Source organism: Siniperca chuatsi, linkage group LG18 (assembly GCF_020085105.1).
Source record: "Siniperca chuatsi isolate FFG_IHB_CAS linkage group LG18, ASM2008510v1, whole genome shotgun sequence".
NCBI lineage: Eukaryota > Metazoa > Chordata > Actinopteri > Centrarchiformes > Sinipercidae > Siniperca > Siniperca chuatsi.
In genome coordinates this window covers 7,084,433-7,112,357 of record NC_058059.1, presented here as the reverse complement: position 1 = coordinate 7,112,357, position 27,925 = coordinate 7,084,433, and the positions used below count along the sequence as shown (strand labels likewise).

The following is a 27,925-nucleotide window of genomic DNA, read 5'->3' as shown; positions in this document are numbered from 1 at the left end:
TTTATTTGTATAATCCAGTATCACATTTAATGTCTCAAGCACACAACAGGAACAGTTCCTGACTTAGCCCAAGCTCTTTATGAAGACTGGGAAAAACTCGACAAAAAATGGTAGGAGTAAGAAAAACTGGAAACAAAATCCTCAGGACAGGAAAATCAAAGATAGATCCTCCATCTTCAGATGGCTGGGGATGGCAGGACGGCAGTAGCTGGGGAAAAGGCAATATTCATATTCATAGTCATATTTAGGCTCTAATGAATGAACATTAGCAGATAAAGGAGCGTAAGCAAGAGCAGTCTCAGATCATCTGAGAGAAGTCCTGAGTGTCCTGAGAGAAGAGAGGTAACAATGTATGCCATAACACCCATGCAGTATTGAAAGCCCTCTTTCAATCTTGCCGTTTCACTTCACGCTCACAAAGCAGCCATTCTGACCTCACAGTGATTGTGTGCTTTATAATAGCAGCTGCGGTGATATGTTTTTGCATTCCAGTGTGTGCGTGCGCCTCAGGGACAGTGGGTGACAGACTCACTCCCTGTGTGCCGATTGCAGTGTGAGCTCCAAGGACAAGCAGTGGAGGGTAGAGCGGGTGATTTGTCTCTTAGGATTGAACTCATCTCCCAGGTCTCCCGCAGGCCTCACCTCCCTCTTCTTTCTCAGCATGCTGTCTTATTTTGAAGGTGAAGAGCATTTCTCTCAGTGTTTGCATGCATCCATTTTAGCTGATGCAGTTGATTGTGTTTTGTGAATTTACACAGTTGATGTTGTACTTGAGGACACATCTACACACAGAAGACATTCAGATTCATATAAATCAATGAGATTTTTCCTTGAGCTTCGGCCAATGGAGCTAAGGTCATAATACAAATACAGTGCCACTTCCTGTATACATCTTCTTTGATTTTAGATTATTTAATATAAACACAGAACCCTGTATTCAAAACAATAGAACCCTTTAGTTTATAATACAAATGGTAAGCATCAGCTCACTTAGTGCATTTCTCTCCAATGTACGTCTCTTACCTGACTCTGTTGCATTTGTAGCATGTTTAGATGTGTTTGCTTGTTTTCTTTTGGCCACCGGGCAGTCTTGATAGGGTCTGTGAAAGAATATTTTGTTTACACCTCTGAAATAGCTGATCTCAGAGCAGATGCAACCCATCAGCAAAGGAGAAGAAATCCTCTGAATGTAGAAACTGACCAAATAGCCTCATAAAAACAAACACTCATGGACAGCTCTTCCCTAGTTATTCACTCTGTTTAGCAAAAAAGCAACTGAAAATTAAATATAAATATAATTTGGACAGAAGGCAGGAAAAATAGACCAGGGATGGATCTGCCATTATAGGATGTTTCATATTACCTCATGCACTTCATATTGTTACCAAATCACAGCAGTGTCCCTCCTGTATAACCATTATTTATGTGCCAGTGGCCAAGTAATCCAAAAAAGTATCCAGCACTGTCATCGACCATCAGCTGTACAGGGAAAAGTCCCTTTGAAGTCTGTAAAAGCTGCTATACTGTCCATCACTTCCACAATGGCAGTGTCCTCTAAAATATCCAGACCCAAATTGCTGTGGTCTGCAGAACAGAATATAGAGGCTGGCAAAGTAAACACCTATCTCATCATTTTCAGCAGTCCATGCAACAATCTTCTGTATGCCACTGTTTTATAAATTCCATTTTGTTTCATGAAGGGGGTGGTGAAGGTTGTAATATCAATATGTCTAAACTGCGTGGTCCTGAATGTTCATCAGTTAAATGTAGATTTCTTTTTCACACTATGTATACTGCATATTACATTCATATGTAAAGTTTGGGGGGTTTTTTGGTAACGGTTAGGGAAATGACAGAAGTGTTAACAGTGACCACTAGTATGAGATTGGGGTATAAACCTGGAATATCAGTGTTGAAAGCAATCATCAACCAAACTCATCACCCACCCAACCTCCGCACCTAACCATATAACTGCTCTTTTGCAACGTAGTTCAGTTTACAAAATCTTAGCTAAATGGTTAAACAGAAACTTTCCAATAAATGTACACAAAATCTTACTTAGTAATTATCAAGTAAGAAACACATTGGATAATTCTGAGTGAAGGAGTATTGTAGATAATGACAAGTTACTTGAGAACAGCATTATGTTAATGATCCAGTATCTAATGAGTTTCTATATATAGTTTCTAAATATTTGTGAATCTGCATACTTACCACCTTCTTAATGACCCATTCCAGATTAACAATCAGCTGCTAAATAGCACATAACCAATAACGAATTATTACTTCCTGATTACAGACAGTTCATATTAGTTACTATTTTTTGTGTCCCCTAGCAAAGTACTGACTTTTTATTGGGAATGCGTCATTAGTTTAGGATTAGGCCATTATATAGTAGTTCATTAGTTCATGAATAATGTACTAGAGTCCAAAAAAAGTTTGTTTTTTTAATTGTCAAACTAAATTCAAAGAACATTAACATTAACACTCACTTCCAAATAGCCACATCTTTATTTGCTATGTAGTCCTGATTGGAGTTATCCAAGAACGAAGAAGAGGAATGTTGTGTACCTGTTATATTTCCACCTAAATATTATCACTGATGTAGAATCATTGTACTGTCTTATATGAATGTATTTCAAAGAAGATTAGTTGGATTTTTTTTCAGGACAACACACATTTTTTTTGTAAATACGAAGCGCCTCATAGGTTAAAATAATAAAATAAGTCATCAGCATGTCTGTGTTGAGTAATCTCATTGCAATGTCAGGGTAAGATAAAGCATGAATTTAAAGATGTTTTATCATTTATCTGAATGGCGTCTTAACTTCTAAAGGCAGGCGGGAAATCCTCAGCATTTATTCTGTCAGGATGTCACATTGTCACTCTACTCATTCATCCATCCATTCATTCATTCACTGATAACCCTTCTCCTTAATGACTTCGAGAAAGCATAGCAATGTCTACAGACGATACCCACTTAATACGATAATCTATTATATGTAACACTGATGAACGGTGTAATTGCCTTCACAACTATGACACACTGTCCTTGTGCATTTTATTCGGCTTCCTGCTCCCCCTTTTTTACTCCTTTTTTCATCATTCTGTCAGTCTCAGTCCCCTCATTTAGCAGTCTGCAGGTCCTGTTAAATGATCAGTAAGCCCACGAGTGAATATATGCAAAGCCTCTTCCACTCCATCGGCTTAGTGAGCAGTAAGTTTAAACACACCTTGCTACAGTCCCTGTCACACACACACACGTAAAAGGTATTCAGCAAAGTGAGCAAATATATTCCAAGAACAACCCATTCAAACAATCCAGATATTCTTAGATAGTGCTGGGATTATTGCCTTGAAGACTTCTGTCCTCACATGCACTCATGCAAATGTACGCTCATTCAAAAAGAACGCACGTACACATTCAGTCACACCCAGGACAAGTCTGAGCCCTTCCTGTCTTCTAAGACATGGCTCATCAGATAGGATTCTGCGTGTAAGGTCCAACCAATAAAAATCCCAAATATTCTATTAAGTGTAAATCCTCTCCGCTGGTGGAGCTTGTGGAGTCAGATTAGGACTAGACAAACACTGCCAAGCAGTCATGCCCGCACTGGGACCACTGCCAACAAGAAGCCCCACAGATATTGGCATGTCACTGTGAGTGTGTGCGTGCATGTTTGCATGCACAGGAAGCAAAGAACCCCAATGTGAGCATTAGCAGGCAGGGGGATGAGCAAACTAAAGCTCTGATACATGCTGCTCAGTGTAATGGGAAGACTGTGTCAGGGATCTGAGTGGGTTGCAGCTGCAACACACAACCTTTGTTCTGTGTGCATGTGTTCATATGCAAGTGTGTGTGTATGTTTTTCTATCTCTTGGCCTGCCTGCAACGAAGCGGGAGTATACCTTTGTGTCCATATCTGTATTGGTGGACACGCGCACCTGGGAACTTGTGCAACAGCATAAAGTGCATGCACCGAATTTTATTAGTGGGTTTTTAACATACAAATTCATCCCAATTTACTTTACTGTGCAGCTGACATGTTAGTTTGTTTAGCCGCATCACTGTGGAGTCTGTGTTTATTTAGTAATGGTAGCTCTGTAGCTCCTCTGTGTACTGCAAGCACAGACAGCTGCAATGTTTTAGGCAGAACAGACATAGATTTCTATCGCTGACCCTAGGCTGCTCATTAGAATTCTGAACACCTCTCCAAATCCCCCCCCCCCACACACACACACGCACACATTTTTCTCTCTCTTGCTGCCTACTTTTTTCCCCCTCTCTTGCTGTCTTACACATTGGAAGAGAATGCTTAGAGCAACAGGGTGAACTATTGGTCAGCCATCATAACAATGACTGTGTGAGCTACATACACAGCAATTCACACTCACTGGCAACTGACAAAACATACACAACCACTGCTACACAACTAACTATATGCATGCACACACATAGAGACAAATGTGCATGTCCACATAGAATTATCATCCAACTCTACAGCTCCAAGAAAAGCTTTAAACCTCTTTAAACTCGTATTGAGAAAGCACTTTGGTTAGGTTTAGGCAACAAAACTACTTGGTTAGGTTTAGGAAAAGATCATGGTTTGGGTTAAAATAATAAGTGCAACCCAGGTGCAAATAGCATTGTTGGCTACGCACACCCGGGTGCTTGTCTCTGCCATACTTTATACACCTGGGTGTAAATAGCCACATTGGCTATTCCACCCCGGGTGTAAATATATTATAATATATATATTGTTGGCTACTGACACCTGGGTGCTAATAGCATCTGCCTAAAAAAACCCGATAAACTCATTGTATACTACCTGCCGGCACCAAATGGCAATCAGACAAAAGCTGCTAGCTGGGTAAGGAAAGTTGTGCAGTTAGCACCTAACGAGCCAGATATTTGAATATTGAACTTACATTTTGTCAGGTAGACATAACCACGACTCCAAATGAATGCTAAAGTTGCTCTATGTCAGATGAAAGTGTTAGCAAAACCGATGTTAGTCTCTGTCAAAGTGAGTTTTGATGTTTTCTTTCTGCCCCCTAGTGGTTAAAGAATTATTAATGCTGCTTTAAAGTAATTTTGTTACACTGCTGCTAATGATATTGAAAAGTAGTGTCATAACATATTTAATAATAATAATAATAATAATAAATAGCATATTTAGTCCCAGTCACATACATTCACATACACACAGGCTTATGACACCAGGCTTGGACATTCTGATACATTCATTGTTAATGTTTGCTGCATCCGTTGTGTGTGCATGTGTGCCCATGTGTGCTTTTGTGTTGGTGTTATCGTTGCAGGCTAATTGAGCAATTCCAGTGGGAGCAGAGGTGTTTAAGGTCATGGAACAATGTGCTCTCCAGAAGCAGTTAGAAAACCCCCACCTTCATAATTACTACGCTTTTATCTGTGCAGCAGCTAGAACTACTCCCAGACACACAAGCACAAAGAAGCACATATAGGCATGTAATGTTCAGATATTATATTCAAAACAACCACATTTACCTGTGTATATGAATGCTTCTACACACGTGCTGTACCCACTCACATTTAAATGCTCTTTTTCATTCTTTTTTTTTATTTGGAGAAGGAGGAAAGTCTGTGTACTGAGGATCTTGCAAAGCAATCTCTGGGAAGACGCATTGAGCTTGTCATAAACTATTGAACTCAGTGCCTTTGAGATGTACAGATGCCTGCTCAGATCTGTCTATGTCAGTGTGCAGTTATGTGCGTAGGTGGTTGGAGTTCATCAGCGCCAACACCATTTCTCTCATAACAACGATTTTATATTAGTTTTGAGGGTTTGGCTTAGAAAATTTGCTGCGCCCTGTACTTAGATTGTATGTACAGATCCAAAACCTTTGTCTCTGTGTACGTATTTGTGCATGCATGCGTGTGTGTGTTTGTGCGCATGTGCTTGCATGCTAGATTGCACATGACTTGAACAAACGCCAACACTGGTGGCCCTGTCTGTTTGTCCCATGCAGACATTCTGTGAGTGTGTGCCCAGCTCCTCCCAGCTCAAACATCGCTGGTCAGACTCAGAAACTGCCACGCCGACCCCGGCCAAGGTAAGGCCCTGTCACCACAATGTACTGTATATATGCACACGTAGGTAAATACGCATGCACACACACACACACACATATGCTTTTGTTTCAAGTACAATTACAACTAGTGGTAGCAGCATTAGGGGCTTTAATGTAATTAATGTGTCATTCTTCTAAGACAAAAAATTGTTTAAAAATAATTAAAACTTATCATTTTGAACATCTCTTTTTCTCTGACTGAGAATACTGTTCATCAACTTATTCCCCATTAGTAACCCTTACTTCTTAAATCAGTGTAGGGCTGCAACTAACAATTTTTTTTTCATTGTCGATTAATATGCCGATTATTTTTCTCAATAAATTGAATGGTCTATAAAATGACACATGTACATCATGTGTTCCCAGATCCCAAGGCGACATCTTCCGATACCTTGTTTGGACTGACCAACAGTCCAAAACCAAAAGATATTCAATTTAATATCCTATATTCACATTTGAGAAGCAGGAACTAGTGAATCTTGGCATTTGCTTGACTAAAAATTACTAAAACACTTTTAATTGTTGTAGAAAAGGTTTCAATCGTAGTCATCTGGACACTGTTTTTAGAATCAAGACGTTTCGGCTCCCATCCGGAAGTCATTCTCAATTGTGAAAAATGGTCTGAGAACTCTTTCCTGGACAAATGAGGGACTACACCGTCTTACTTTTAATTAATTATTATTATTATTTTAATAAAGATTGTTGCTGATTATTTTTTAGGATGAATGGATGAATGGAAATGTTTCAAACTGATAAAAAGCACTGTCCTGTATACAAACTCCTTTTATTGATTCATTTATATACTCTATGTCGTCTTGTATAAATATTCCACCACCTTACTTCCAGTAAAAACAGGGGCACACTATGAATAGTGACTTGCTCACCTGCAGAAGGGATAAGATGTCTTTGACAATGATTTTCATCACAATCCGCTTTCTCACTGCTTTGGTGATGGAAGTGCGAAGGATTATTGCATATTACACATTACATTTTGCTACCAAGCAGCAGTGATGGCACAACCTCAGCTCAAGTACCCAAACACACAAGAATTAGATGGGATTAGGCCCTGCAGATTCTTTGAACTGAGCGGAGCGATCATGGCTGCGCCAGGAAAAGGAGCCTGATTGCATGGCAGAATTTGGGAAGAAGCTATGTATTGAATACTGATATGAAAGTGTTATTCAAGCTGCAGGTGAATGAAATGGAAGTGAAATGGTTGAAAATCCCTCTTTATAAAAAAGTGAGTTGCTATGCAGACGTGTGCCAATTCAGCATTTAAAGATCTATTTGAGTTAGTTGGGTAGTAGCAACATGAAATTCTTCCTGTGTATACATCAGTGTCAGTATATAGTATGTGTGTATATATATTTGTGTTTGAGAAGGAGAAAGACAGAGAGTGTGAAAGCTTGCAAGACTCCTGCTGGTTTCCTGCTTATCTAATGAGCAGACAAAGCCTTTTGTCCAAGAACTGTCTGCCAATGCTCCTGCGTGGGAGGACATCATTTTCATAGAGAGGGATTCTCTCTCATTCTCTGCCTCTCCTTTTCTATCTATCCATCAGAATTCCCCTGTTGTCCTCTCAAATCCCGTGGTGTGGCTTGAGTAGAGACAAGAGAGGCTCTGAAAGTCAGCCGCTAATTACAGAGTGGGCTCCTGCTGTTAGATTGAGAGACTCACTTACAAAAAATGTATGTTAAGAGGCTGTCTGCGTCCCATTCTCAGCATCATTACCCCCCTACAACTCTTGATCTGAGTTGAGAGGTTGTGTATTCCATTGGGACACGAAGCAGGTTGCATCGAAAAAACAAAAAAGGCAGCAGCAAAACCTCCACTTCTCATTGTCATGCTGACCTTTTCTTCCTTCAATTCAGTCTCTCTGACTTCATGTCAGTCTGGCCTCAGGAAAAAGTAGAATTGTACCCAGCTTGACGCTGGGCCAGTTCCTTCATACAGTTACATTATTGTACCTTTTCTTGCATGTCAATTTTTGTACCCCTACTATTTGTACCTTCACAAGTACAATTTTGTATCCCAAGTGATCAAAATGAACCTATAAACAACAGAAATAATCATTAGCCACAAGCTTTTTACCCTGTGCCACCCAGGTGCCACAATCAAAGTGCTATCGCAACTGACTTTACTTACCTTCAGGCTGAATTATTGTACGTAAGTTGGTACCTTAAACTATCAGAAACTGCTTTATATCTTGTGGCTTAAAAGGTTAACATCTGAGGAGATCATTATGTTCCTGTTACAGAATAGCTGTAAAAAGTTTCATTACAAAAATGCACTGCTCCTGTATGTGTATTTTTGAATGTGTAGATGTTTGTCAGCTCTGTGTGTGTCTCGCTCTCAGCAAAAGGGGGGCCATCGTATATCTTATCCATGTTAAGTTAACAATCAGTATGCTAGCAATGAATATTTAGTGCAGTGCCGATGATGGCTTCCACTGATGTCTTGGCCCGCTGGCGATAGAGCTCAGTGAAACTGTTCTAATGTTACATTGCTGCCATTCTGCAGCATGAGGCCATTATACACATTATGTGCAGCACAGACACCCTGCCACACACACATGCATTCTTTTCTGTGATGATGTATTTGGGTGTAAAAACAGGAAGAAGTGGGATGGTTCTGACAAAGCAATGTTTCAATTTTTTCATGTACAATATATGCATGTACTTGCCTGTCTTTTGCAAGTATTCATCGGAAATGTAAGTAACATTAGTGCATGTTGTGTTTCTCGCATCTGTCTGCAGTACATGTTTGTGTTTGTGTGTGTGTGTGTGTGTGTGTGGGCATACATGTGTACACAGCTTCCAACCCATTTGGACAAATAGAGCCTAGGGGCAGTTTGCAATGACAGTACTTCCAGACATGCCAGCAGTGCCCAGAAAACAGTGGCCACAGTAAAGTAGTTTTCCCACAGAAAAACAATAATGCATTAATTTAATCAATATACTCAGTATATTCTGCCAAAGGGCTTTTTTATATTTCAGGAGTAAAAATAAAACAACAACAACAACAACAAAATAGAAATGTGTGATGAAAGTAGTAATTTTCCAATCACCCTCTCAAAAATTGTTTTGTTCCTCTCCAAAATAAATTAATGATGTATTCTTGGGGTTTTGTGTAGATTAGTGAAACAGCTCGTCTTCTCAGATATTACCCATACATACATTTTAAACGTTTTTAAATGCAATAATGTACCAAATTCATTTATTGTCTTATTCACCAAGTCCATGTTTGCTTTTTGTTTGTCTTGTGGGTTAGATCTTTTAAAATCACTGCTAAAGTCGTGTTTTTTGTGAAGCAATCGAGCATAGGCATCCAGCTGGTCCTCACCAGGCCCAGCAAAATTTTCTCACTGGCTGCAGGCCATATATGTCTGCCTATGTGAGTTATGAATGAAGCCAGGGGGGTACAAATGGGGCCGATGTGAGAAAACCATCTTCAGGCCCCACATGAACTCCTTTTGTGTGCATTTAGTTTATTGGACCTACAATCAAGGCCCATGTTAGAAATCATCCTCAGATTTCAAATAGGACCCTTACTGTTCAAACTGACCAACACTATGTGGGCTAATAATTGGGAACCTGTATAATTCCCACATAGTGTATCCCATGCACACTTGTCCACAGAGCCCACATTTCGGCCCCCACATAGCCAAGTTGTCAGGGAAGTTACAACTTTTTTTATTTCTTCTACCCAAACACTGTGGGTAAACATAGTAGATAGGAGTATTTCCTGGACAACACAATTGATTTTCTTAACATTAAAGAAACCATAAGACTCTGTTGTAAAGCAGACCATTAGCTGTCTATTAGTGTGCTTAACTGTGCTTGTACGGCAATTTACATATTAATGAGCTGACAGTCACTCACCCTTTCACATATAAACAGACAACAAACACACTCACACATACCTGCCCACATATTCCCCCAGAGAAAACATCCTCCTGTTTAGAAAATAAAAATCCGTAAGAGATCAGTTGCTGATTCATTTGGAGGAAGATATGGGGGAGTTAGGCATTGTTAAATATGCATAGGTGGGCCATATTGCTTTTCCAGATCCATTGCTGGTTCTCTTGACCTGAGTGGAAAAATGGACCTGGATCATAAAGGGCCATCATACAGGCCTTTTATAGTCCAGTTAATGGAGACTATGTTACTGGTAGAGGTCTGCCTTTTTCCTCTAAGAGGATTCTACTCTCTGTTCATTCATTTACATTCTATTTGCTGTCTGAGTGTATTTTTGTTTTGCTTTCTCTTCCTGCCTACAACTGTTTGAGGTTTTTATTGTTTCTGTCTCAGAAATGGAAAGATGCAACATCTGTGCTTTGACCATGTGTTGCCCAAAAGTGTCTCAGGCTAGCATCCTTCCTCTACTGCACCACCACTCTAATGACATATTATGTGTTCGGTTTTTCCTTAGTTTTAGAGAATTTTGATTTTCAAGAGGACTGGCAGTTGAAGGAATCTACATTATGTTGCTACATAAATCATTCAAAACTACATTTTGACAGATGGTTATATCGCTGAGTACTTGAATTTTTTGGCATTCAAAATATCCCCACTGATGAAACTCATTTCTTTTTGAATAAGGCAGGTGTTTTGCCATCATTTCTGGTTAATCTAGCAACTCTGATCCTAACAACTACTTTTTGTCTTTTTTCCCTTTTCCCTCCCTCCTTTCTTCCTTCCTTCCCTCCTTCCTTCCTACTCACAGAGGATGAGCTGCAGCTACCTGCTTTGCACTATCTTGCTCTTCGTGGCTGTATTGCTGGCTGTTACTGTAACTGGCACCATCCTTTTTATGAATCACTACCAGGCCCCACCCATGTCCGATGGCCTACCCCACATCTCCACCAATCAGGATGAAGCTAATGCCCTGGTCACTGTTGAGAGAGGCGATGGATCTCGCATTAATATCTTCATCGACCCCAACTGTCCTGACTACAACAGTAACTTTTTGCGCCTGGAGGGTGTGCAGACATCACTGCTCCACTCACTAACCGACCACGACTCTGACCTAAAGTCAGTGAAAGGCCAGGATCGGGCTCTTCTAGTCAGTCTGGCTGAGGAGGTGGCCAAGCTGTCAGCCCACGCAGGGCAACTGAAAATGGACTATGAATCCTTACGCAGGGGGCAGGGCAGCCTGGGGCAAGACCTTAACACACTGCAGACGGAGCAGGGACGCCTCATACAGGTACATGTACACACAAACACACACTCACACACACACACACACACACACACACACACACACACACAAACGGTATAAATGCCAGAGACACAGTGAACATGCAACGTTATCGCAAGGTCAGAGAGAATACACCACCCAGGTCAGAGTAGCATGTAATTGCATCATATAATTGTTATCATGAAAATACAACTGCCTAATAAGGAATGACTTTTAATCACCAGTACTGATTAAATCAATCCTATTTCTGCAGTAGTTAAGCACTGTAAACCTATATGTTTGAACAATGTATCATGATCTGATACATACAAAATATTAAATACATATTATAGACAAAATGCCAAAAGCAAATATATGGGGCTTAAAGTTAGAGTGCAGGATTTTTACAGAAAAATGAACATCCATTACAGTCAAGCCCTTGCCAAACTAGTTCAGACAATGCTGATTAAGCCTGTCACCACCAGGTAAATGTCTCTGTATTTCGCAGTATGCTGAGTTTTTAAATCTGATATCTGTAGGGACATTCCCGCAGTGGCGCACTGGTAATGATGCGTTTTATGCCAACCAGCAATGATTGGTTTGGTTTGCCAGAGTGGATGAGCTAAAGGTAAAAAAGTTAAAAAGGTGGTATTTTTATGATTCTATAAATTAAATGTATTGAATTGGCAGAAGCCATAGCATCCTTCTCCTGATGTAATATTTATTTACTGGTATAATTAAAAATGTGTTTGAAAACCCATGCACTGTAAATGATCTGGAATGGTGGGCAATGGTAGGGTTACTAGCTGTTGAGATGCTAAACTGTGGCTTGAGAAAGGAAGAAAAAGTCATGTACCAACAACTTGTAGAATGTTCTTTCAGCATAACTAGATATTTTGTGAAGAAAAACAGGGTTTTTGTTCATTTTTTTCTTTAGTTTTTATGACTGAACATAAGTAGGATTGGTTGAGCAGGAAAAACAGATGAACTGAATCCAGTGTGCAAGAGTCACTACTGAAGTCATGACTTTAAGTACTGTACAGAGTGGACTGTGAAACACTTATCAATATGTATTGATTGTGAAACCACCTTAAGATGTGTGACAGCTCATTGGACTTGAGGGTTTTCTGTTGGCTGGTCTTATTTAGTGCCTTCCTTTTCCTGATTGCAAAATCAAAACACCATCATTCACTAATCCAATGCCAACTCGACCATATCAATTTCTCTTTAAACTGTACAAGCCCAGTAACGGCTAGATTAAAGTGCAAATAGAGCTCATGTTCCACTGAGTAGTCTAGTGTTTGAAGATGAGGTCACAGGGGAAGAAATGCCGATCATGGTGAAGAAACAGAGCAATTTGCACATTAATTCAATAAGATAACATAATGTTTCCCTAGATGTGTAAGACAGACTCTACATAGAATGAAAACATAATTAGACCCCCTTTAGTTTTGCACTGTCCACATTGATTTATTGACGATGCATTTCCAAAATGTTCGTGGAAAATCTTCACACTACATACTCTTTTAATTTTGGCCCATCAGGCTCAGTCTTGCTATTCTGCAGTAAATAGATTTCATAGCTACCAACCATACAGCTCAAACAACTGAATGCATTCTGCTTATGCCAATCCTTTCTTTAAGCCAGGGTTCAACATTGTTTAGAAATCACTCAAAAACTCACTGGGATAAGAAACCATGGGTGCTGATTGGTATGTCCCTTTACTGCCTTTAATGTGGTGTAGGTGGCATAGTGCAGTGGGATCTGAGGCTAAGTGGAGGTGGTGCTGGCAGCCCAGACACTCCAGGTGATTGATTTCCTCTTTGGAGGCAAGGCATGTGGTGTGCACATCCGCTGTTTCTGCCTGACACCGTGGTGTGACTGTGTGATCTATGGGCCACCTGTGGCCAGGACTTCTGATTTATACAATGACACAGAGCTGACTGTGCCAGTGTTAGTAATGGCTCAGTGTGCACCGCAGCCCCCTGAAGAACAGTTTCACCCTGCCATATAGAGAGAAACTCTTCCACATGCCCCTGAGGAGATTAGCAGGAGAATCTGATTGCAGTGGGTTTAGGACCAATGTGTTTTGATTTTTCCACAAACTGATTTTTCACACTGAATGCTTGCAGCCTAGAAAGGTACACCAAAGCACACACATTTGCATTCTAATAAATCACACTGATGGGAAAGACCAGTAAAATATAAGAATATAATAATACATTTAACTGATGGTTCATATGGCTCATATGATACTGGTAGTATTCGTCTTTTTCTCTCCATTTCCAACTCAATTTACAGCCGACACCATCATCAATTTCTGTTTCTCTGTACACAATACACAACAATTCAAACATTCATATCTAAATGTGGGAGCATATTAATTCAGTTTACAGTCAACACTGTAAAGTTAATATTTGATATTTATTTATTTACTTGTTTTCTGCCATTATGACAACTCATATTTCTTGTTGCTGTAGAACTGTAGAGTTATTTTAAACTGGTTATTATTTGTCCAATGTGTCCCACATTGTCAGTGTTCCTCCTTCAGTTACGCCTGAATATTAGAGGCTCAAAGATTTAACCGTTGGGGGCTCTGCATGGCTTGATCTCCTCAGATTCACAAATGCCATTGGCAATAACATAGCCCATGATTTCTAGATACAACCTGAACTGACTGAGGACCGTACCAGATAGCCTGATATTTTTGATAGAGTCAGCATTAAGATTTAAGTGTAATTTCATTGGAGATGTCTCTGTGCTTGTCATGAGCCAGATTGAATGTTGTCAGAAAAGTCATTTACATTTAAAAAGTAGTTGAGTTAAATAAAAGCAACTCTCAACATAACATTCCAATAAAGGAATTACCACAGTCATCCCGCCAAACCACCTCTCTGTAGTCATCACCTGTAGATGACTAAGCAAGCAAAAACACAGACATTAGCCTGTCACCACCTCACAAGGCAATAACTCCCTGACTTTTGCCTTGCCTCATTAACATAGTTGTATGTCAAAGTCTAAAAAAAGTATGAGTTTGCTGTTTATTGACAGTAACAGAACTGTGTCACTCTATTTACAAAAGGGAGCATGAGCTCAGGATAGCAGTTTATGTAAATTCAAACATTTTCAACACAAAATCCAAAGTGCTTCCAGTCTAACACTCTCACATTATTATGGTGTGAACCTTCAAATCTTAAGTGTTCTCAATACAGTCTCCTCGATGGCTCTCTCAGGTTGCTGTCTCCATTGATCTCTCTCATGGTAACAGGTGCAAACTTCTGTCAGTGATATGAATTACATTAAAAGTTGTTAATGTATTTTTTAGCTCTGACCAGCAGTGGCAGCCCTGTGCATACGCGATGTGGGCAACCATGTATAATGCTAGTTGGGGTGAGCATGGAGGTTTTATGACCTGCACTCATGCACCCCTTTAGCATAAAAAAAATGGAAGGGCTAGATTCCCCATAGCAGAAGTCCAAGTGACATAAAATGTAGTTCACATATTCAACTGACTTGGCATTCAGTTTTGCACAATGTCTGACTGCAAAAAGACTGCAAGGAGGTAAAGGCTGCGAGGAAGAGCATGACTTGCTGATTTCCTTGAACCACAGGTCACAATTTAAACTGAATCATGTGCCTGTGGAATGTTAATGTTTTGGACAAGTGACACCCACAACCTCTGTTAAGGATCTAGGGGCGAACCTCTGCTGCTGTAGAATAGAAAGTCATATTGCCTTAAGATGTTCATTCTGGTCGACACAAAGAGGACTTTAACACTAGAACGGCCACGACGGTCATTTTGACCGTTTTGAAATTTATATGTGCAATAACTTTGTTGAATAAAAAAAATACAATCTTGCTGGTACCTGACTTTTCCTAAAAGTATTTGTATTTTTATTTACAATAGGTTTTATATAAATTAAACAAAAGGCAAAGAAAATATGATCATTTTTACCTATTTCGGCCATACACGGTCATATTGACCGCAGTGACTTTCGCGCTATTCTATTGTTCTATTGTGCTGGCCCCACAGCACACACGGCTCACGGCCTTCTTGTGTGTGTTTGACGATGGCATGCTGAAACACATCAGGGTCTGCACTGTGGCTGAGGCACATCAGCACCGTGGTGACAGCTCATGACCTGACAATTTTGGCTAGCTGCAGATGTCAATTCAAAATGCATGCTGAACGGGGCTCCGTTTCTGGGAAAAGAGGAGACGCAGAGCAGAGGTCAGCTCGTGGGAGAGAGTGTGGAGCTGAAACTGGGGGAGCCATTCCTGGATAAGGGAAGAAATATTACCAGATAATATCTTCACTTCTCTCAAACTGGCCACTGCCTTACAGGCCAATAAGACCAGCCTGGTTGGCACCCTGGGGAAAACTAAGCGTGAGTCGCCCCCCTCCGCAAAAGAGCAAGAGGAGCTGTTCAGCACAAAAGGTGTTAAATGTGTAGAAGCGACGCTCACCATCTACCAGGGAAAGCCGAGGAATAATGTATGTTTGCTGAGCTCCGTGCACACAAGCGTGGACATCACCGATGGGCGTATGCAATAATTACGGTTTACTATATGCGATGATATGAATATTGATAAATGTATAATTAAACTTTATTAAATGTATATTTTGGTGTTATTTGTTTTTTAAAAGATATCCTAACACAATAAATGCATCAATCTCCCATTTGGGTAATTTATCATTAGAGATGATAGAGTTTGGAATCTAGCGGTCAAAATGACCGCTTACGACAATTCTAGTAAGTTTGGAATTCTGGCACTTCTAGTGTTAAACAACTCAAATTCTGCTTGTTGCAGCAGTTCAGCCAGGAATGTGATACAAATAACTTCAAAACCTCAGTAAGAGTGAATAATGCTAAAAGTCACATAAAATATGAAAACCTAATTCAATTAAGCAAATTGGTAGCTTCAAAGATACAGCTCAACAATTCAAAGGAATAAAGAATATCAGTGTTTTGGAGGTCCAAATCACTGTCAATAGAACAATACAGAACAATGCAAATTTAGTGAATACAGCTTCTTTCTTTTTTTTTTTACTTAAAAGCCAAAACATGTTATCTTCTAATTACAGAAAAAATATAATAACAATAAGCTATGTTTCTACAGCAAGAACAATATCCTTTAAATATTGCTAATGATTCAATGCAATATAAATTACAAGAAAGTGGTATCAGGTGGCATACTTACAAATGTTATGTTAAAACTGTGACAGCAAATTGTGAGACAAAAATAGAACAGTAAATATTGATGAGGGATTATTGCTCAAGTGAGATATATGGCCAATAAAGGCAGAGAAACATTAAAGGGCCATTCCACCACTTTATTTTATGAATAATGATTTAATTGCATAGCTGGACTCTTTGCCCGCCACCCTTACACTATCCACACATCAATCAATAGCCTGATCAAATATCAGAGGCTCTGTATGATATGAATCAAAATTGCTATGAAAACATTCCCTTTATGTGTGAAGCTTCTGTCCATCATCGGGGTAATCTTTTATCTTTTTATTTTTTATTGTTTCTTTGCTGCAGAGACCTCTTATATGACTATTTAATCAGAGGCAGCGGTGGGATGGCCACCCACCATCGAGTCTGTTTCTGCTCGAGGTTTCTGCCTCTTAAAAGCAAGTTTTTCCTTGCCACTGTTGCCAAGTGCTTGCTCATGGTGGGATTTGTTGGGTCTCTGTAATTAATGTTATAAAGAGTACGGTCTAGACCTGCTCTATAGGAAAAGTGCATTGAGATAACTTCTGTTATGAATTGGTGCTATATAAATAAAATGGAATTGAAAAATTGAATTTAATTGAATTGAAAACTGTCCTGTTAATCCAGAATGGTATCTTAAGTTTACCTTCTGGATTCAAAATGTGCATTTTCATTGAAAAAAAGCCCCATTCAGCTATAGCTTACTGGCATCAGAGAAACAACACACAAGGAAAACAATTAGCCAGTCAGATGCTCTTGAGGAGGAGGTGGAGTGAAATGAAGATGTGTGTCTGCATCACAGTCACCAAAAGATGAAAAAGATGTGGGGTTCTCTAAAATGCAGGATGGGAGTATCTGAGCAGAGAGGCAGCTGGGGGCTACACGGCTGGCAGAGTGCAATACAATAATAAAAGATGGGGTTAACTTTCAGCTTGACTGTACCCTGTGGACATCTGATGTTGATATCAACTTCCTGTACTTACTTCTCTAACTCAGCATCTGGCAGGATTTATTTTTGGGGATCTGCCCTCTTGTAAGATGTAGGCTTGCAAGTAATGATTATTTTCATTATTGATTAATCTGCTGGCTATTTTCTCGATTAATCGTTTAGTCTATGAAATGTCAACAAATAGTGGAAAAATCACTATTTCTCAGAGCCCAAGATGACGTATTTGGTTGTTTTGTCCAACCAACAGTCCAAAACCCCAAAACAACAGTAAACCCTCACACTGGAGAAGCTGGAACAAGAGAATTTTGCTCGAAAATGACTGAAACAATAATTCAAAAAATAGTTGTAGATTACTTGTCTGTAGATGGACTAATTGAGTAACTGACTAATTGTTTCAGCTCTAGCAGGATGCCTCTGAGCCAAACTGGGAAAGTAATTTTACTTTACAATATTCAGAATGTGAATGAGTAACAAGAAATTGCTGTAACATCCCTGGTAACTTTCAGTGTAGTGAAGGAGTATTTTCTGAAGAGACAAGAACCACATCATTTAGCATAAACGGTCACAAAGTGTCATTATAGTATATGTTTGCCTCTCAAAGCACTGATTGGTAGGGGTCCAGCAAAGTACAGTAGTTTAGTTTTTCTCATTACATGTCAAACCTATTGGTTACTCAGATTTATAAGTGAAGTCATGGAATAGTACAAATGTGCTTGAGGATTTAAATTACTTGCAAGGGCTACACTAGTCAAGAGAAAAGAGAGGGCAACTTCTTGAAGGCTCCTCTCACTTCTACCATTTGCTCCACCTGGCTCCAATTGACTGGACAGGTGGAGATGTATTATGGTGGCCAAATAACTTTTTTAACTTGCAAGTTCCAGCCTTGCAACTCCGCTCTGCTCTGTTGTGTGTTTTAACACACAACAAAATGTAATGCAGTTAAGTTTAGACACATCAGACAAACATCAATCGAAACTGGATTTACACTACAGTAACAACCAAAAAACTTGATTTTGAGTGCAGGTGCACTGCACATTATCGTGTAAATCTTGGAGATTTGAAAGGGACCTCTTTTTAAAAATTTCAGTCCAACCCTATTCATGAGTCTGCCACAGATGCGCAAAAAAGCTTGAATCACAAAAGCAAGGCTCCTTGTGTTAAGTGCTGTGGTGTGACTGATTTTGTGAGCCAATTGTAAGGCTGTCTAATGAGAGCTAATTACATCATGATAATTGATGTGTCAGTGAAAGGCTTAGAATTAAGACTGCAGACACTCCTCTGCTTTTGTCTCTTCCTTTGAACACACATTCAAACAAACATACAATGTATACTATCATGAAATTACAAAACTGAAAGTAATGTCAAATTTGCACACGAGAAAGAACACTTAGCAAACTAATTTCTTAAATATTGTTAAAACCTTTTAAAGTCTTCTGTAAAAAAACAGCTTTGCCTTACCCCTCCACAAACTTCTTCTTGAACAATTATACACTCAAAATGCAGAAAATCCAGTTTTTTTTGCTTTATCCTGTCTAGCTGCTAAGCACAGTGGGCCATTTCTGTAGTCTATGCATGTGTGTGTATGTGGTTTTATTTGTACTTGCATGTGGGCATATACATAAATGTGTTGTTGTTTATGTCTGTGTTTGTGGGTTAAAGCCCCAGTGTCCATGTAATATGATGCAGTGGAGCTTGCTGTGCCTCACTGGTGTGTTGCATAGTTATTGAGGCCAGGGAAAGGCCACTGGGGTTTCTGTCTAATGCAGTTTTAACACCTGAATATAGCTGCCCAGGCATACCTTTGATAGAAGACCATAAACCCCTTATACAGTATATGACTTTGAGCACTGCAGGTCTTTTTGCATGTACATGTGTGTATGTGGATGAGAGAGAGTGAAGGAGGATGAAAGAAAGGCAGTGAGAGACATTCTGGGTATGTGTGAACATAAGGAAGAGCAAAAAAAAAAGTGTAGTGTGTGTATATATATGGGGCCCAACACCTGGCACCTGCATAGGTGTTGGCCAACTAGGGCAATGAATATGACCTTTCTGCAATGAACAGCACACAAAGGGCTGCAGGTAAGAAAGCGACCACAGCAGATCAGAGAGGTTACCCTGCTCTCTGCCTAGTACAAGCACACACATTCGTCACCAGCCCTCCCACAGGGCTCTTTGTGTTTCACAGCATTCACCATGGTGTATTATTGGATAGGGTACCATGTAGTGTCTTTGCTACACAGGGCAGTCTTTGCACTTGTGTGTTTCTAAAGGTCCCTAAAGGACTGTATCAGTGGTTATATACCGTTTTAACCCATTAACTACAAATTGAGTTTCATATATATTAGTACCATTTTCCAAAGATTACCAAAACTTTTTAGACAGACTTAACCACCTTCAAAGCAGCCTTTCGTTTTCACTTTTTTCCCCTCAACTTATTTTTTCAAAGTCACATTGTCATCACATGGCCATGCCCATGAGAGTACTGTGAAAACTTTGCAGTCTTTGCAGGTGTGTTCAAGGATGCTCTGATATCTGAGTTGGCTGCTGAAAAGCACTGCATCCACAAGCTATTAACATGGAATTAAATCCAGAAGACGTACATTACACAAACATGGACATTGTGAAATAGATCACGTGAATTTGGTCACCATACTCTAAAATGTCAAATGGTGGATCATCGTCCTAAAATATGCTGATCTGCTTCAAGTGCTAGAGAAATAGGTTTTTCCCCTTCTTGCAGGTACATTACTATGTGAATGTGATGTAACTCTGACAAAAATCAAAAGACAAAAAAAAGTTTGGATTGCTTATCTTAAAGTCATAATCCTTAAGATTTCAGTTCTGGTTGATTTGGCGACACCTGTGCTTACTGCTGATTACGCTAAGAACTTCTTAACAATACAAGCCCCAGAGTTCCGATCAAAATGATAGCTATTGATCACTTGTGGCAAGAAACATACTTTGAGCAGCTACTCTATCATAAATACAAGACAGACAACCCAGGTATTTCCCTAGTTGTTCATCCATGAAAATTTGGTACCGATTCAAATATGTTTCTTCTTCAAAATGCCTGGGACCGGCTGTTCTGCTCTTCCAGATTACAAGGCAGGAATTATACCATGGCCAAATAGTGTGGCCGTAATGCCCCTTCTAAAATTAACTACCCACACGGCCAGTTTGGCATGCCCTGTTTTGAACTGGCTGTTGTGCCCATAAAAGAAAGTTGAAACTAAAAGAAACTACATGCAACGCAGCAAATAAACTCACGTTTCCCAGTGTCTCCGTCATCGCACTGGACATCAACAGTAGCACAAGATTTCTCCCACTCCCGCAGACATAGATGAGCCCAGGCATATGCCACTTTCCTGTCTTCAGAACAATCAGGCCCCATTTTGGGTAAAAACAAGCACTGTCAAAGTGAAACCTCGCTGTCAAAAAAACATTTTCTTACTGTCTGTGCATATACAGTATCTCTCCAGCACCGTGTAGTTACTTTGGTAATGGCCAACAAAACTCAAATACCGTCACACGCACACACGTGATAGACAGTGAATTAACAGTGTAAAGAGTCTGTGTTTAATTCAGCATGTATCTGATTCACCAACCAGAACCTATTTTAGTAAGAAATCTTAATTTTTTAAACCGTTCGCCTCTCATTCCCATGGTCTTCTCCCGCTAAAATAGCATAGCTAACCAACGGAGGCTGGTAACGAGTCATTTTTGTGACTGCTCCTATGATCTCAGACTCAAATGCTAATAGTTGCATGGGTGTTGAAACTAATTTTGATGACCCTTAGCCCATTAATAGACTTTACTTTATTAAAATATAACAATAACAATGTAATATAATGAATTGTTCCCCTTTTTTGAATAATCAGAGAGCATTTTGTGGAAAAGTCAAGAATTCAGTGTACAGTTTAAATAAACACAGTACTGTTTCAATACACTGACTCCTAATTGTTGATTGTATACTGTTTTGTCTTCATACAATGTAATTATTACTTACTGTTATTGCACCATTGGTTTTGTCCTTGGTGCCCTACATTTTGGCCGTGATGTCCCAATAAATGTATATTTATCAAAGGCTAAAGTGGCCTTGCCCTAAAAATTACTCAATTCTAGGCCTGTGATTATGTTCTAACATGATTAAATTACGAGCAAGGTATGCCTGTGTCAGCTCTTGCAAATTTTGTCAAGTACATGCATGAATTGTTTTCTTAGAATCAAACATTCGAATCTAATGCAGGAATGGTGGACTCCACCACTGACAATGCACATTACTAAATAGAGAGGTAACAAATGAGTAAACAGATTTAATGACATAAATGCCAGACATAAATAGTATAAAAAAATTAGTTTGAAATGATGGACATCTTAAGGATTATAACTTTAAGAAAGTTTTCAAGTCTGATAGGTACATTTTATAATGTAGTGAAAGAAATGGAAGGTCGTAAAAACCCATGGCACACTTTGGGAAATGGTCAGAAGTAATGTAAAGTATATACAACAGTTTGGTATAATTACATTGTTAATAAATGTAACTGTGTATTTTTCTCTCCCACTGTATGTGTTACAGCTACTGTCAGACAGCCAGATCAACATGGTGAAGGTAGTGAACTCAGTGAGTGATGCTCTTAATGCCATGCAGAAGGAGAATGTGGGTCTGAAGGCGCGTGTCAAGGCCGACTTGCAGAGGGCACCAGTCAGAGGGGCCCGTTTCAAGGGCTGCTCCAATGGTAAGACAAATGAGGCATGGCTTGACTATCTGTACCTGTCTAGAAAGATTGGATTCTTTCTTTGTAGATTTGTCTGTCTGATATTCAGTTTGTCCCTCTGCCTCTGTATATATAATTCATTCATCACTGGCTACCTATATGTTTGACCTTTTACATTTTACCACATATTCATTCAACCCAACCTCACCTGGTGATATCAGTATGTTTCCCTGGGCTACATCTCATCCACATTATCCAGTGGCCTTGGTAGAGATGAGGAATTTTTTTCTGTAAATGAGAAATGACTTGAATATCCACTGGGCTGTGTTGCTGAGAGGCAGAGAAGGGCCCAGGGCATTATCCCATTGGAAGGCTTTTTACCAGACACAGTATACCCAATGGCATTCCCCTGTTGGATTTTCCTTGCATTGGTAGCCAAGGAGCACAGAGTGAAGGCCATTAATGTATGGCATACAACATACAATTACAATTACATACAATAACAATAACAGTAGGAGAGAGCGTTCTTGTTTTTTCTGTGAACGGCACAACTTGAGAATCTGGCAGATGTTTCATAAATCTGAGGGTATAGGCATGTACTAGGAGCGTAGAAAGAGTAGAGGTATAACAGAGGTATATTTTCAAGCTTTGCTCTAAGGAACTGATGCAATTGAGCAATTAGCTGACACACTTGCTATCTATCTTGGTTGTTGTTTCCTAAAGTTCTTACCTGCGCCTGATGATGGTTTGAAAGTTAATCTGAAAGCTTAATTATGCCTCTGTTCTGTTTTTTTTTTTTGGAGTAACTTTACGCTGATATGTCTATATCTAAATATAGATATATTTATATATAGATATATTTTATAGGACAGCATAGCTAGATGATTAAAGCTCTGTCCATGGTGCTAAACATTTGCACTTGTGGGTCAGTCATCTGTTCTACACAGTTTTATGCCTGACATCACCTTCCAGAATTCTCTTGCCTTAACCAGATTATCTGAAGCAATCTGTAAACAGCTACTTGAAACATGCCAGAATTCTGGGTTGCAATGAATTATAAATCAATTGATAGAGAAATTATCCCTTAGATCTTGTTATCTCACAGTAGGTATTATAACTCAGTTGTGGAATAATTTCTTCAAGCTTATTTTAATTTGTTGTCTCCTGGCTCTATATTAATGGTTACAGAGACAGAAACAATATTGTTCCCCATTGCTAAGGAAATCATTAGTCACTTAATGAGCTGCATAGCCCCCCACCCGTATGCACATTGTATGGAGAGAACACAGTTACAAGAACACCTCACAATATGATGCAAAGTAACATCACTGTTCTGAAAAAATCTAAAGAGAAAATAATTATTGTAATAATAAATGTTATTATGGTTATTAGGGAAAATATCTTGTAAAGTGTCCATAATAAGGGATAATTATGTATGAGCTCTACGTATTTTGAAAATCCATTCCTGTACAACATGGGGAATTCTGCATCCAGTACAAAGTTGTAATGATGATGATCAGCCCTGGTGGGGCTGCTGGAGTATGGTTCATAGGCTGTTCCTGTTCTCATTATGTCATACTGAGCCTCCTGGAAACAGGTGTCCAGTTCAGTCAGCTGCCAGCTCATTATTAATACTTTTCCTAAATGCGCAGTTCCCCCGTTTGCAGCAACTTTATATGGGAAAGAGGTCCTATGTGTTTACTAAAATCAGCCAAATTTTAAAAGCCAAAACAAAATAAAAATGCACATAAATTATTGAGATATATGACACTGGACTATTGGATATACTTCATGCTGAAGGCTTGAATTTACTATTCTTTGTGACATTGATGTTGATTGATGGTAAATTGTTTACTTTATCATTTAATGTGAGCATTCTAGAGAATTACCTATGTATTTCAGTATGTTGTCTGCAAGACAACATACTGAAAGAAGCATTTAATTTGAAACCAAATTCAGCATTTGTTCTTAAAGTTAATACTTTCCATGGTGCTGAATCTGTCAAGCATTCAAGGCCTTCCCCTTGACTAATATTTTTAAATCTTCTTCAAACAGCAGCAATTTTACCCACTCCTGTCCTCACAGCTGAAATACCTAACCTGACATCACACTGTCCTGGGTCCTCTATACAGTCAAGGGAGGAGGAAATAATAATATTAAGCAAAAATAGCTATTATTTGCAATGGCACATAATCTCCCCTTTGTGGCTCAATTTGTAGCTTTTGCCTTTTATATAGAGCCAGGAGTTAGCTGATTAAAATAAATCTTTAAGAAACCGGTTCCCAATTAGGGTATAATAATTATTTTGCAATGACAACAGCACTAAGGTTTCAGGGAATACTTCTCTGTTATTTGATTTATAATTGATTGCCACTTGAAATCCTGGCATGCCAATCGGAAATGTTCAGCGCAGCAAGCCCCACCAAGTCCCTGTACTTTTGGAAAATACTACCCAACGAGCAGGGACCTTTTTGGGGGTAAAATAATGTCCCCAGAACATAATTTAGACCCTGGTCCCTGTGGTGGAAATGCACTGAGTTCCTCCAAAGGTTCCTAGTCCCTGGGGAAAGCTCCTGCGGTGGAAACGCAGGTATTGAGACTTATTGACCAACCAGTACCAAGGTTCAGCACCATGGACAGAGCTTCACATATTCTCTGCCCAAGGTTTGCAGTGCAGGATTCTTTGAAAGCGCTTTCACACGTGGTCTGTGTCTCTGGATGATATAGTATAATATAGTATAATATGATAATAAATGCAAAAGATAATATAGTATGACATTAAAACACACACACACACACAAATTTAGGATTAGCTAAGTGTTATGTGTACATGTCTACTGTACTGTATATACTCTACATTAAATCCACCAAATCCTTCTTGAAATCTTCTTCTATGCAGGTTTCTACTCCTTTTACTCCTCAGACTACAGTTAGGACAAACAACAACAAAGCAGCCAGTGGCAAGTCAGTGTTTTTGTGGAGTGCAGCCATGACATTTTATCAAAGACATCTACACTGAACTAGAGAAAAGCTAGAAAAACAACAGAAAAATCAGTGCTGATCACAAATGATATATTCTCTAAATGCCCATGTTTATTTATTATACAAATATCCTTGTTTGTATTATTATGGCATTTCTGTGTGGGTTAGCTTGCTTTTGGCTGTATATCTGTTTAGAAATCACAGCTCTTACTATTAGCATTTTGATGTTAAGATACCTGATGTATATGCTACATCAGAATAACAGATATGATAGTGAGACATGCACTGACATGTCACTAACATATACAGTATGTATCCATTTGTAATTCTATGTTCATTCTGACATTGGATCAGAGTACCAGGTACTGACAATCTAATATATTAACTGGTCACGCTAAGGCACAAACAATAAATAAAAACTATGCACATTTACAGAACAGCACATTTTCAGTATTTTTATGTCTATGTCTGTACAGCTGCATGCATATGTGTTTAAGTATGAGGCACAAATATGAATATATTTGACTGCCTTTCTGTTCCACTGCACATGTGAATATTTGAAAGTATTCATCTCTGTACTGTTTGCATTGGATTCCCATAAGAACATATTAGATTTTCAAAGTATATGAATCCAACCCTGACAGCAGTGAAACCCGTCTCAGATCTGACAGTAGCAGGGTGTCTGAGTTGGATGAAACCACTGTAGGACTCCTACTTTTCAGTTCTTGGACTGCCTGACTTTGCTATACTGTTGCACAGTGGCTCTACCACTGAAATGATTTACAAGCGAAATTCCATTTTTGTTGTGTGCATTAAGCATGCAAGTGCAAGTATTGGCTTGACATTTGGTACATTTCTTTATTATTGTTTTTGCTGCCATATTAATCATTCCATTTTATGAGTATTGCATTTTAAAACAAAACGAGAACGCCAAAACATAAATAAAAAAGTTAGCTGCAGGATATGTGCATGGAAACAACTATAGTGCTTGCCACTACATGAGCAGTTTTAGCTGGAGATGCAAGGACAGGGTGCATTTAAATGAGTTCAGTTCCTACTGTGCAGTGCCTGCAATGTCAGAGAGTGACTTACTTTAAAGGGTCTATGAGACTATGGATTTTGTTGCCAAACAGATGAGATTCAGAACAGATACTCTTCTCAAAGGTCCCATCCCACCACTAACACACGCACCAGAATATGCACAGACCCAATCAAACCAAACAAACATCACTAGAAACTCAATGTCTACTTTAAAGGATAAGGCTGGTGATATTCTATATTTTTCTAATTGTTAACAAATCCTGTGAAATGACAAAAAACAAAAATGAATTGATCCTACTAACAAGTATTGTCTGTGTATCCAAAGCCTGATATACTGTAGCTTATTCCTCTAAAAACACATCAATGAGCCACACCATGGCTAACAACAACAACAAATTGACTAACAATAAATAAAAAAAGTCTATGGACACTGTGGAGGGTGCAACAAGCATTATTAGGCTACAGAAATGAAATAACCTGCCACTAAACAATATAAACTCCACAGCCAGTGTATCCACAAACACACATTATACATTTATATTTGCACTCTTCCAACTTTATATTGCAACTGCTACACAACAATTGTCCTCAGGATAAATTAAGTTCTATCTTATCTTAAAGCAAAGGAAGACTGAACCCTTTTTACACACCACATATAGCGTGCACACACAACGCTACGATGCTAGGCAATGCAGTGGCTGCTGACGCTCTCTATATGGAAAGTGAGTTACAATTACCAAGAGGTTGTCATTGTACTCACCTGTCTGAACGGCATTCTCTGAGCTTTATGCACCGCAAAGTCCTCAACAATCTGCTCTAGGTTCAACTTCTTTGCTCGTTCATTCTCAAAGCTTAATATAACCAGTCCACTCAGCCTCTCTAAAAAAGTTAAGCTTTTAGCGGTCTAAAACACTATAACAGGCCTATTCAAATATAAAACAACACCACAATGAGTGACACACACAGGTGTGGTAAACATGGAGTTAATCAACAGATTTCTTCAGAACCAAAATTTAAGTTAATAAAGATTAATTATGGATGTTTCACTCACCAACTTCTGTCCCAGCTCAGCCTGCTGTAGCCCTAATTAAGTTTAGGCTAACGTTAGTCAATTTGTGTATTCCACCATCCTCCTTAGAACAAAATAATCCGAGCAGGTTAATGAACTTTGTACATATCATGTTCCCTTTTTAAAACGTCATACTCCTCTCCTTCATGGTGGCAACCCTGCCAACCACTTTGTCTTTGTCAATGTTTATGCCCCGCTCAACACACAGCATTTTAGCGCCTAGCTAAATTAAAAAAACGCCAACAGCAAACGGGAGCGGATCTATACGAGACTTCGTACTAAAATATTGTAGTGACGGCCCGCATTTCCCATCATGCAGTGCTGGACTGAGCAGTTTGTTAAATTTGCTGTTTTATGTTCCAAAATGCAAATGTTACTTTTTGTTAGTGTATTTGTCTGGTCAGAACATGGTGGTTTATGTTGGTAGTTGTCATTTTTGTGCTGGTTTATAGTTTTAACCATTAGTGAGGTGGCTGTTACATTTCTTAACTCCAGCTGTATTCTATTATAGTGGTAAGCGTTAATGCTGGTTATATGTTAATGTGGGTTTGGTCAAAAAGCTGGCAGGAACCTGTAATTTGGCAGGTAGGTGATGAAAAGTGGTTACAATAGTGTATACTGTTAAGGTCTGCGCGCGGGTGCGTGCGTGAGGTTATGC

General features: G+C 39.2%; 1 protein-coding gene and 1 long non-coding RNA gene across 4 annotated transcripts in view; one reads left to right on the top strand and one right to left on the bottom strand.

Annotated features, from left to right (window-relative positions):
- The window catches only part of fibcd1b (fibrinogen C domain containing 1b), a 107,476-nt gene that overhangs the window by 24,526 nt on the left and 55,025 nt on the right, over positions 1–27,925 (top strand). The window contains exons 1-4 of one of the 3 annotated variants that reach the window (XM_044175458.1): positions 550–680; positions 6,010–6,093; positions 10,837–11,316; positions 22,037–22,196. In XM_044175458.1, coding sequence (XP_044031393.1) covers positions 10,840–11,316; positions 22,037–22,196 — 637 coding nt within the window. In that variant the 5' untranslated portion in view covers positions 550–680; positions 6,010–6,093; positions 10,837–10,839. Of the gene's footprint in view, positions 1–549; positions 681–6,009; positions 6,094–10,836; positions 11,317–22,036; positions 22,197–27,925 lie in introns of those variants that run through there. The other 2 variants (XM_044175456.1, XM_044175457.1) reach the window with 2 other exon arrangements.
- LOC122866154 lies at positions 86–27,562 on the bottom strand. The gene is made up of 4 exons (XR_006375624.1): positions 27,250–27,562; positions 1,024–1,100; positions 533–782; positions 86–208 (listed from the first exon to the last, which is right to left on the bottom strand). It is a non-coding gene; the product is annotated as an uncharacterized LOC122866154 (long non-coding RNA).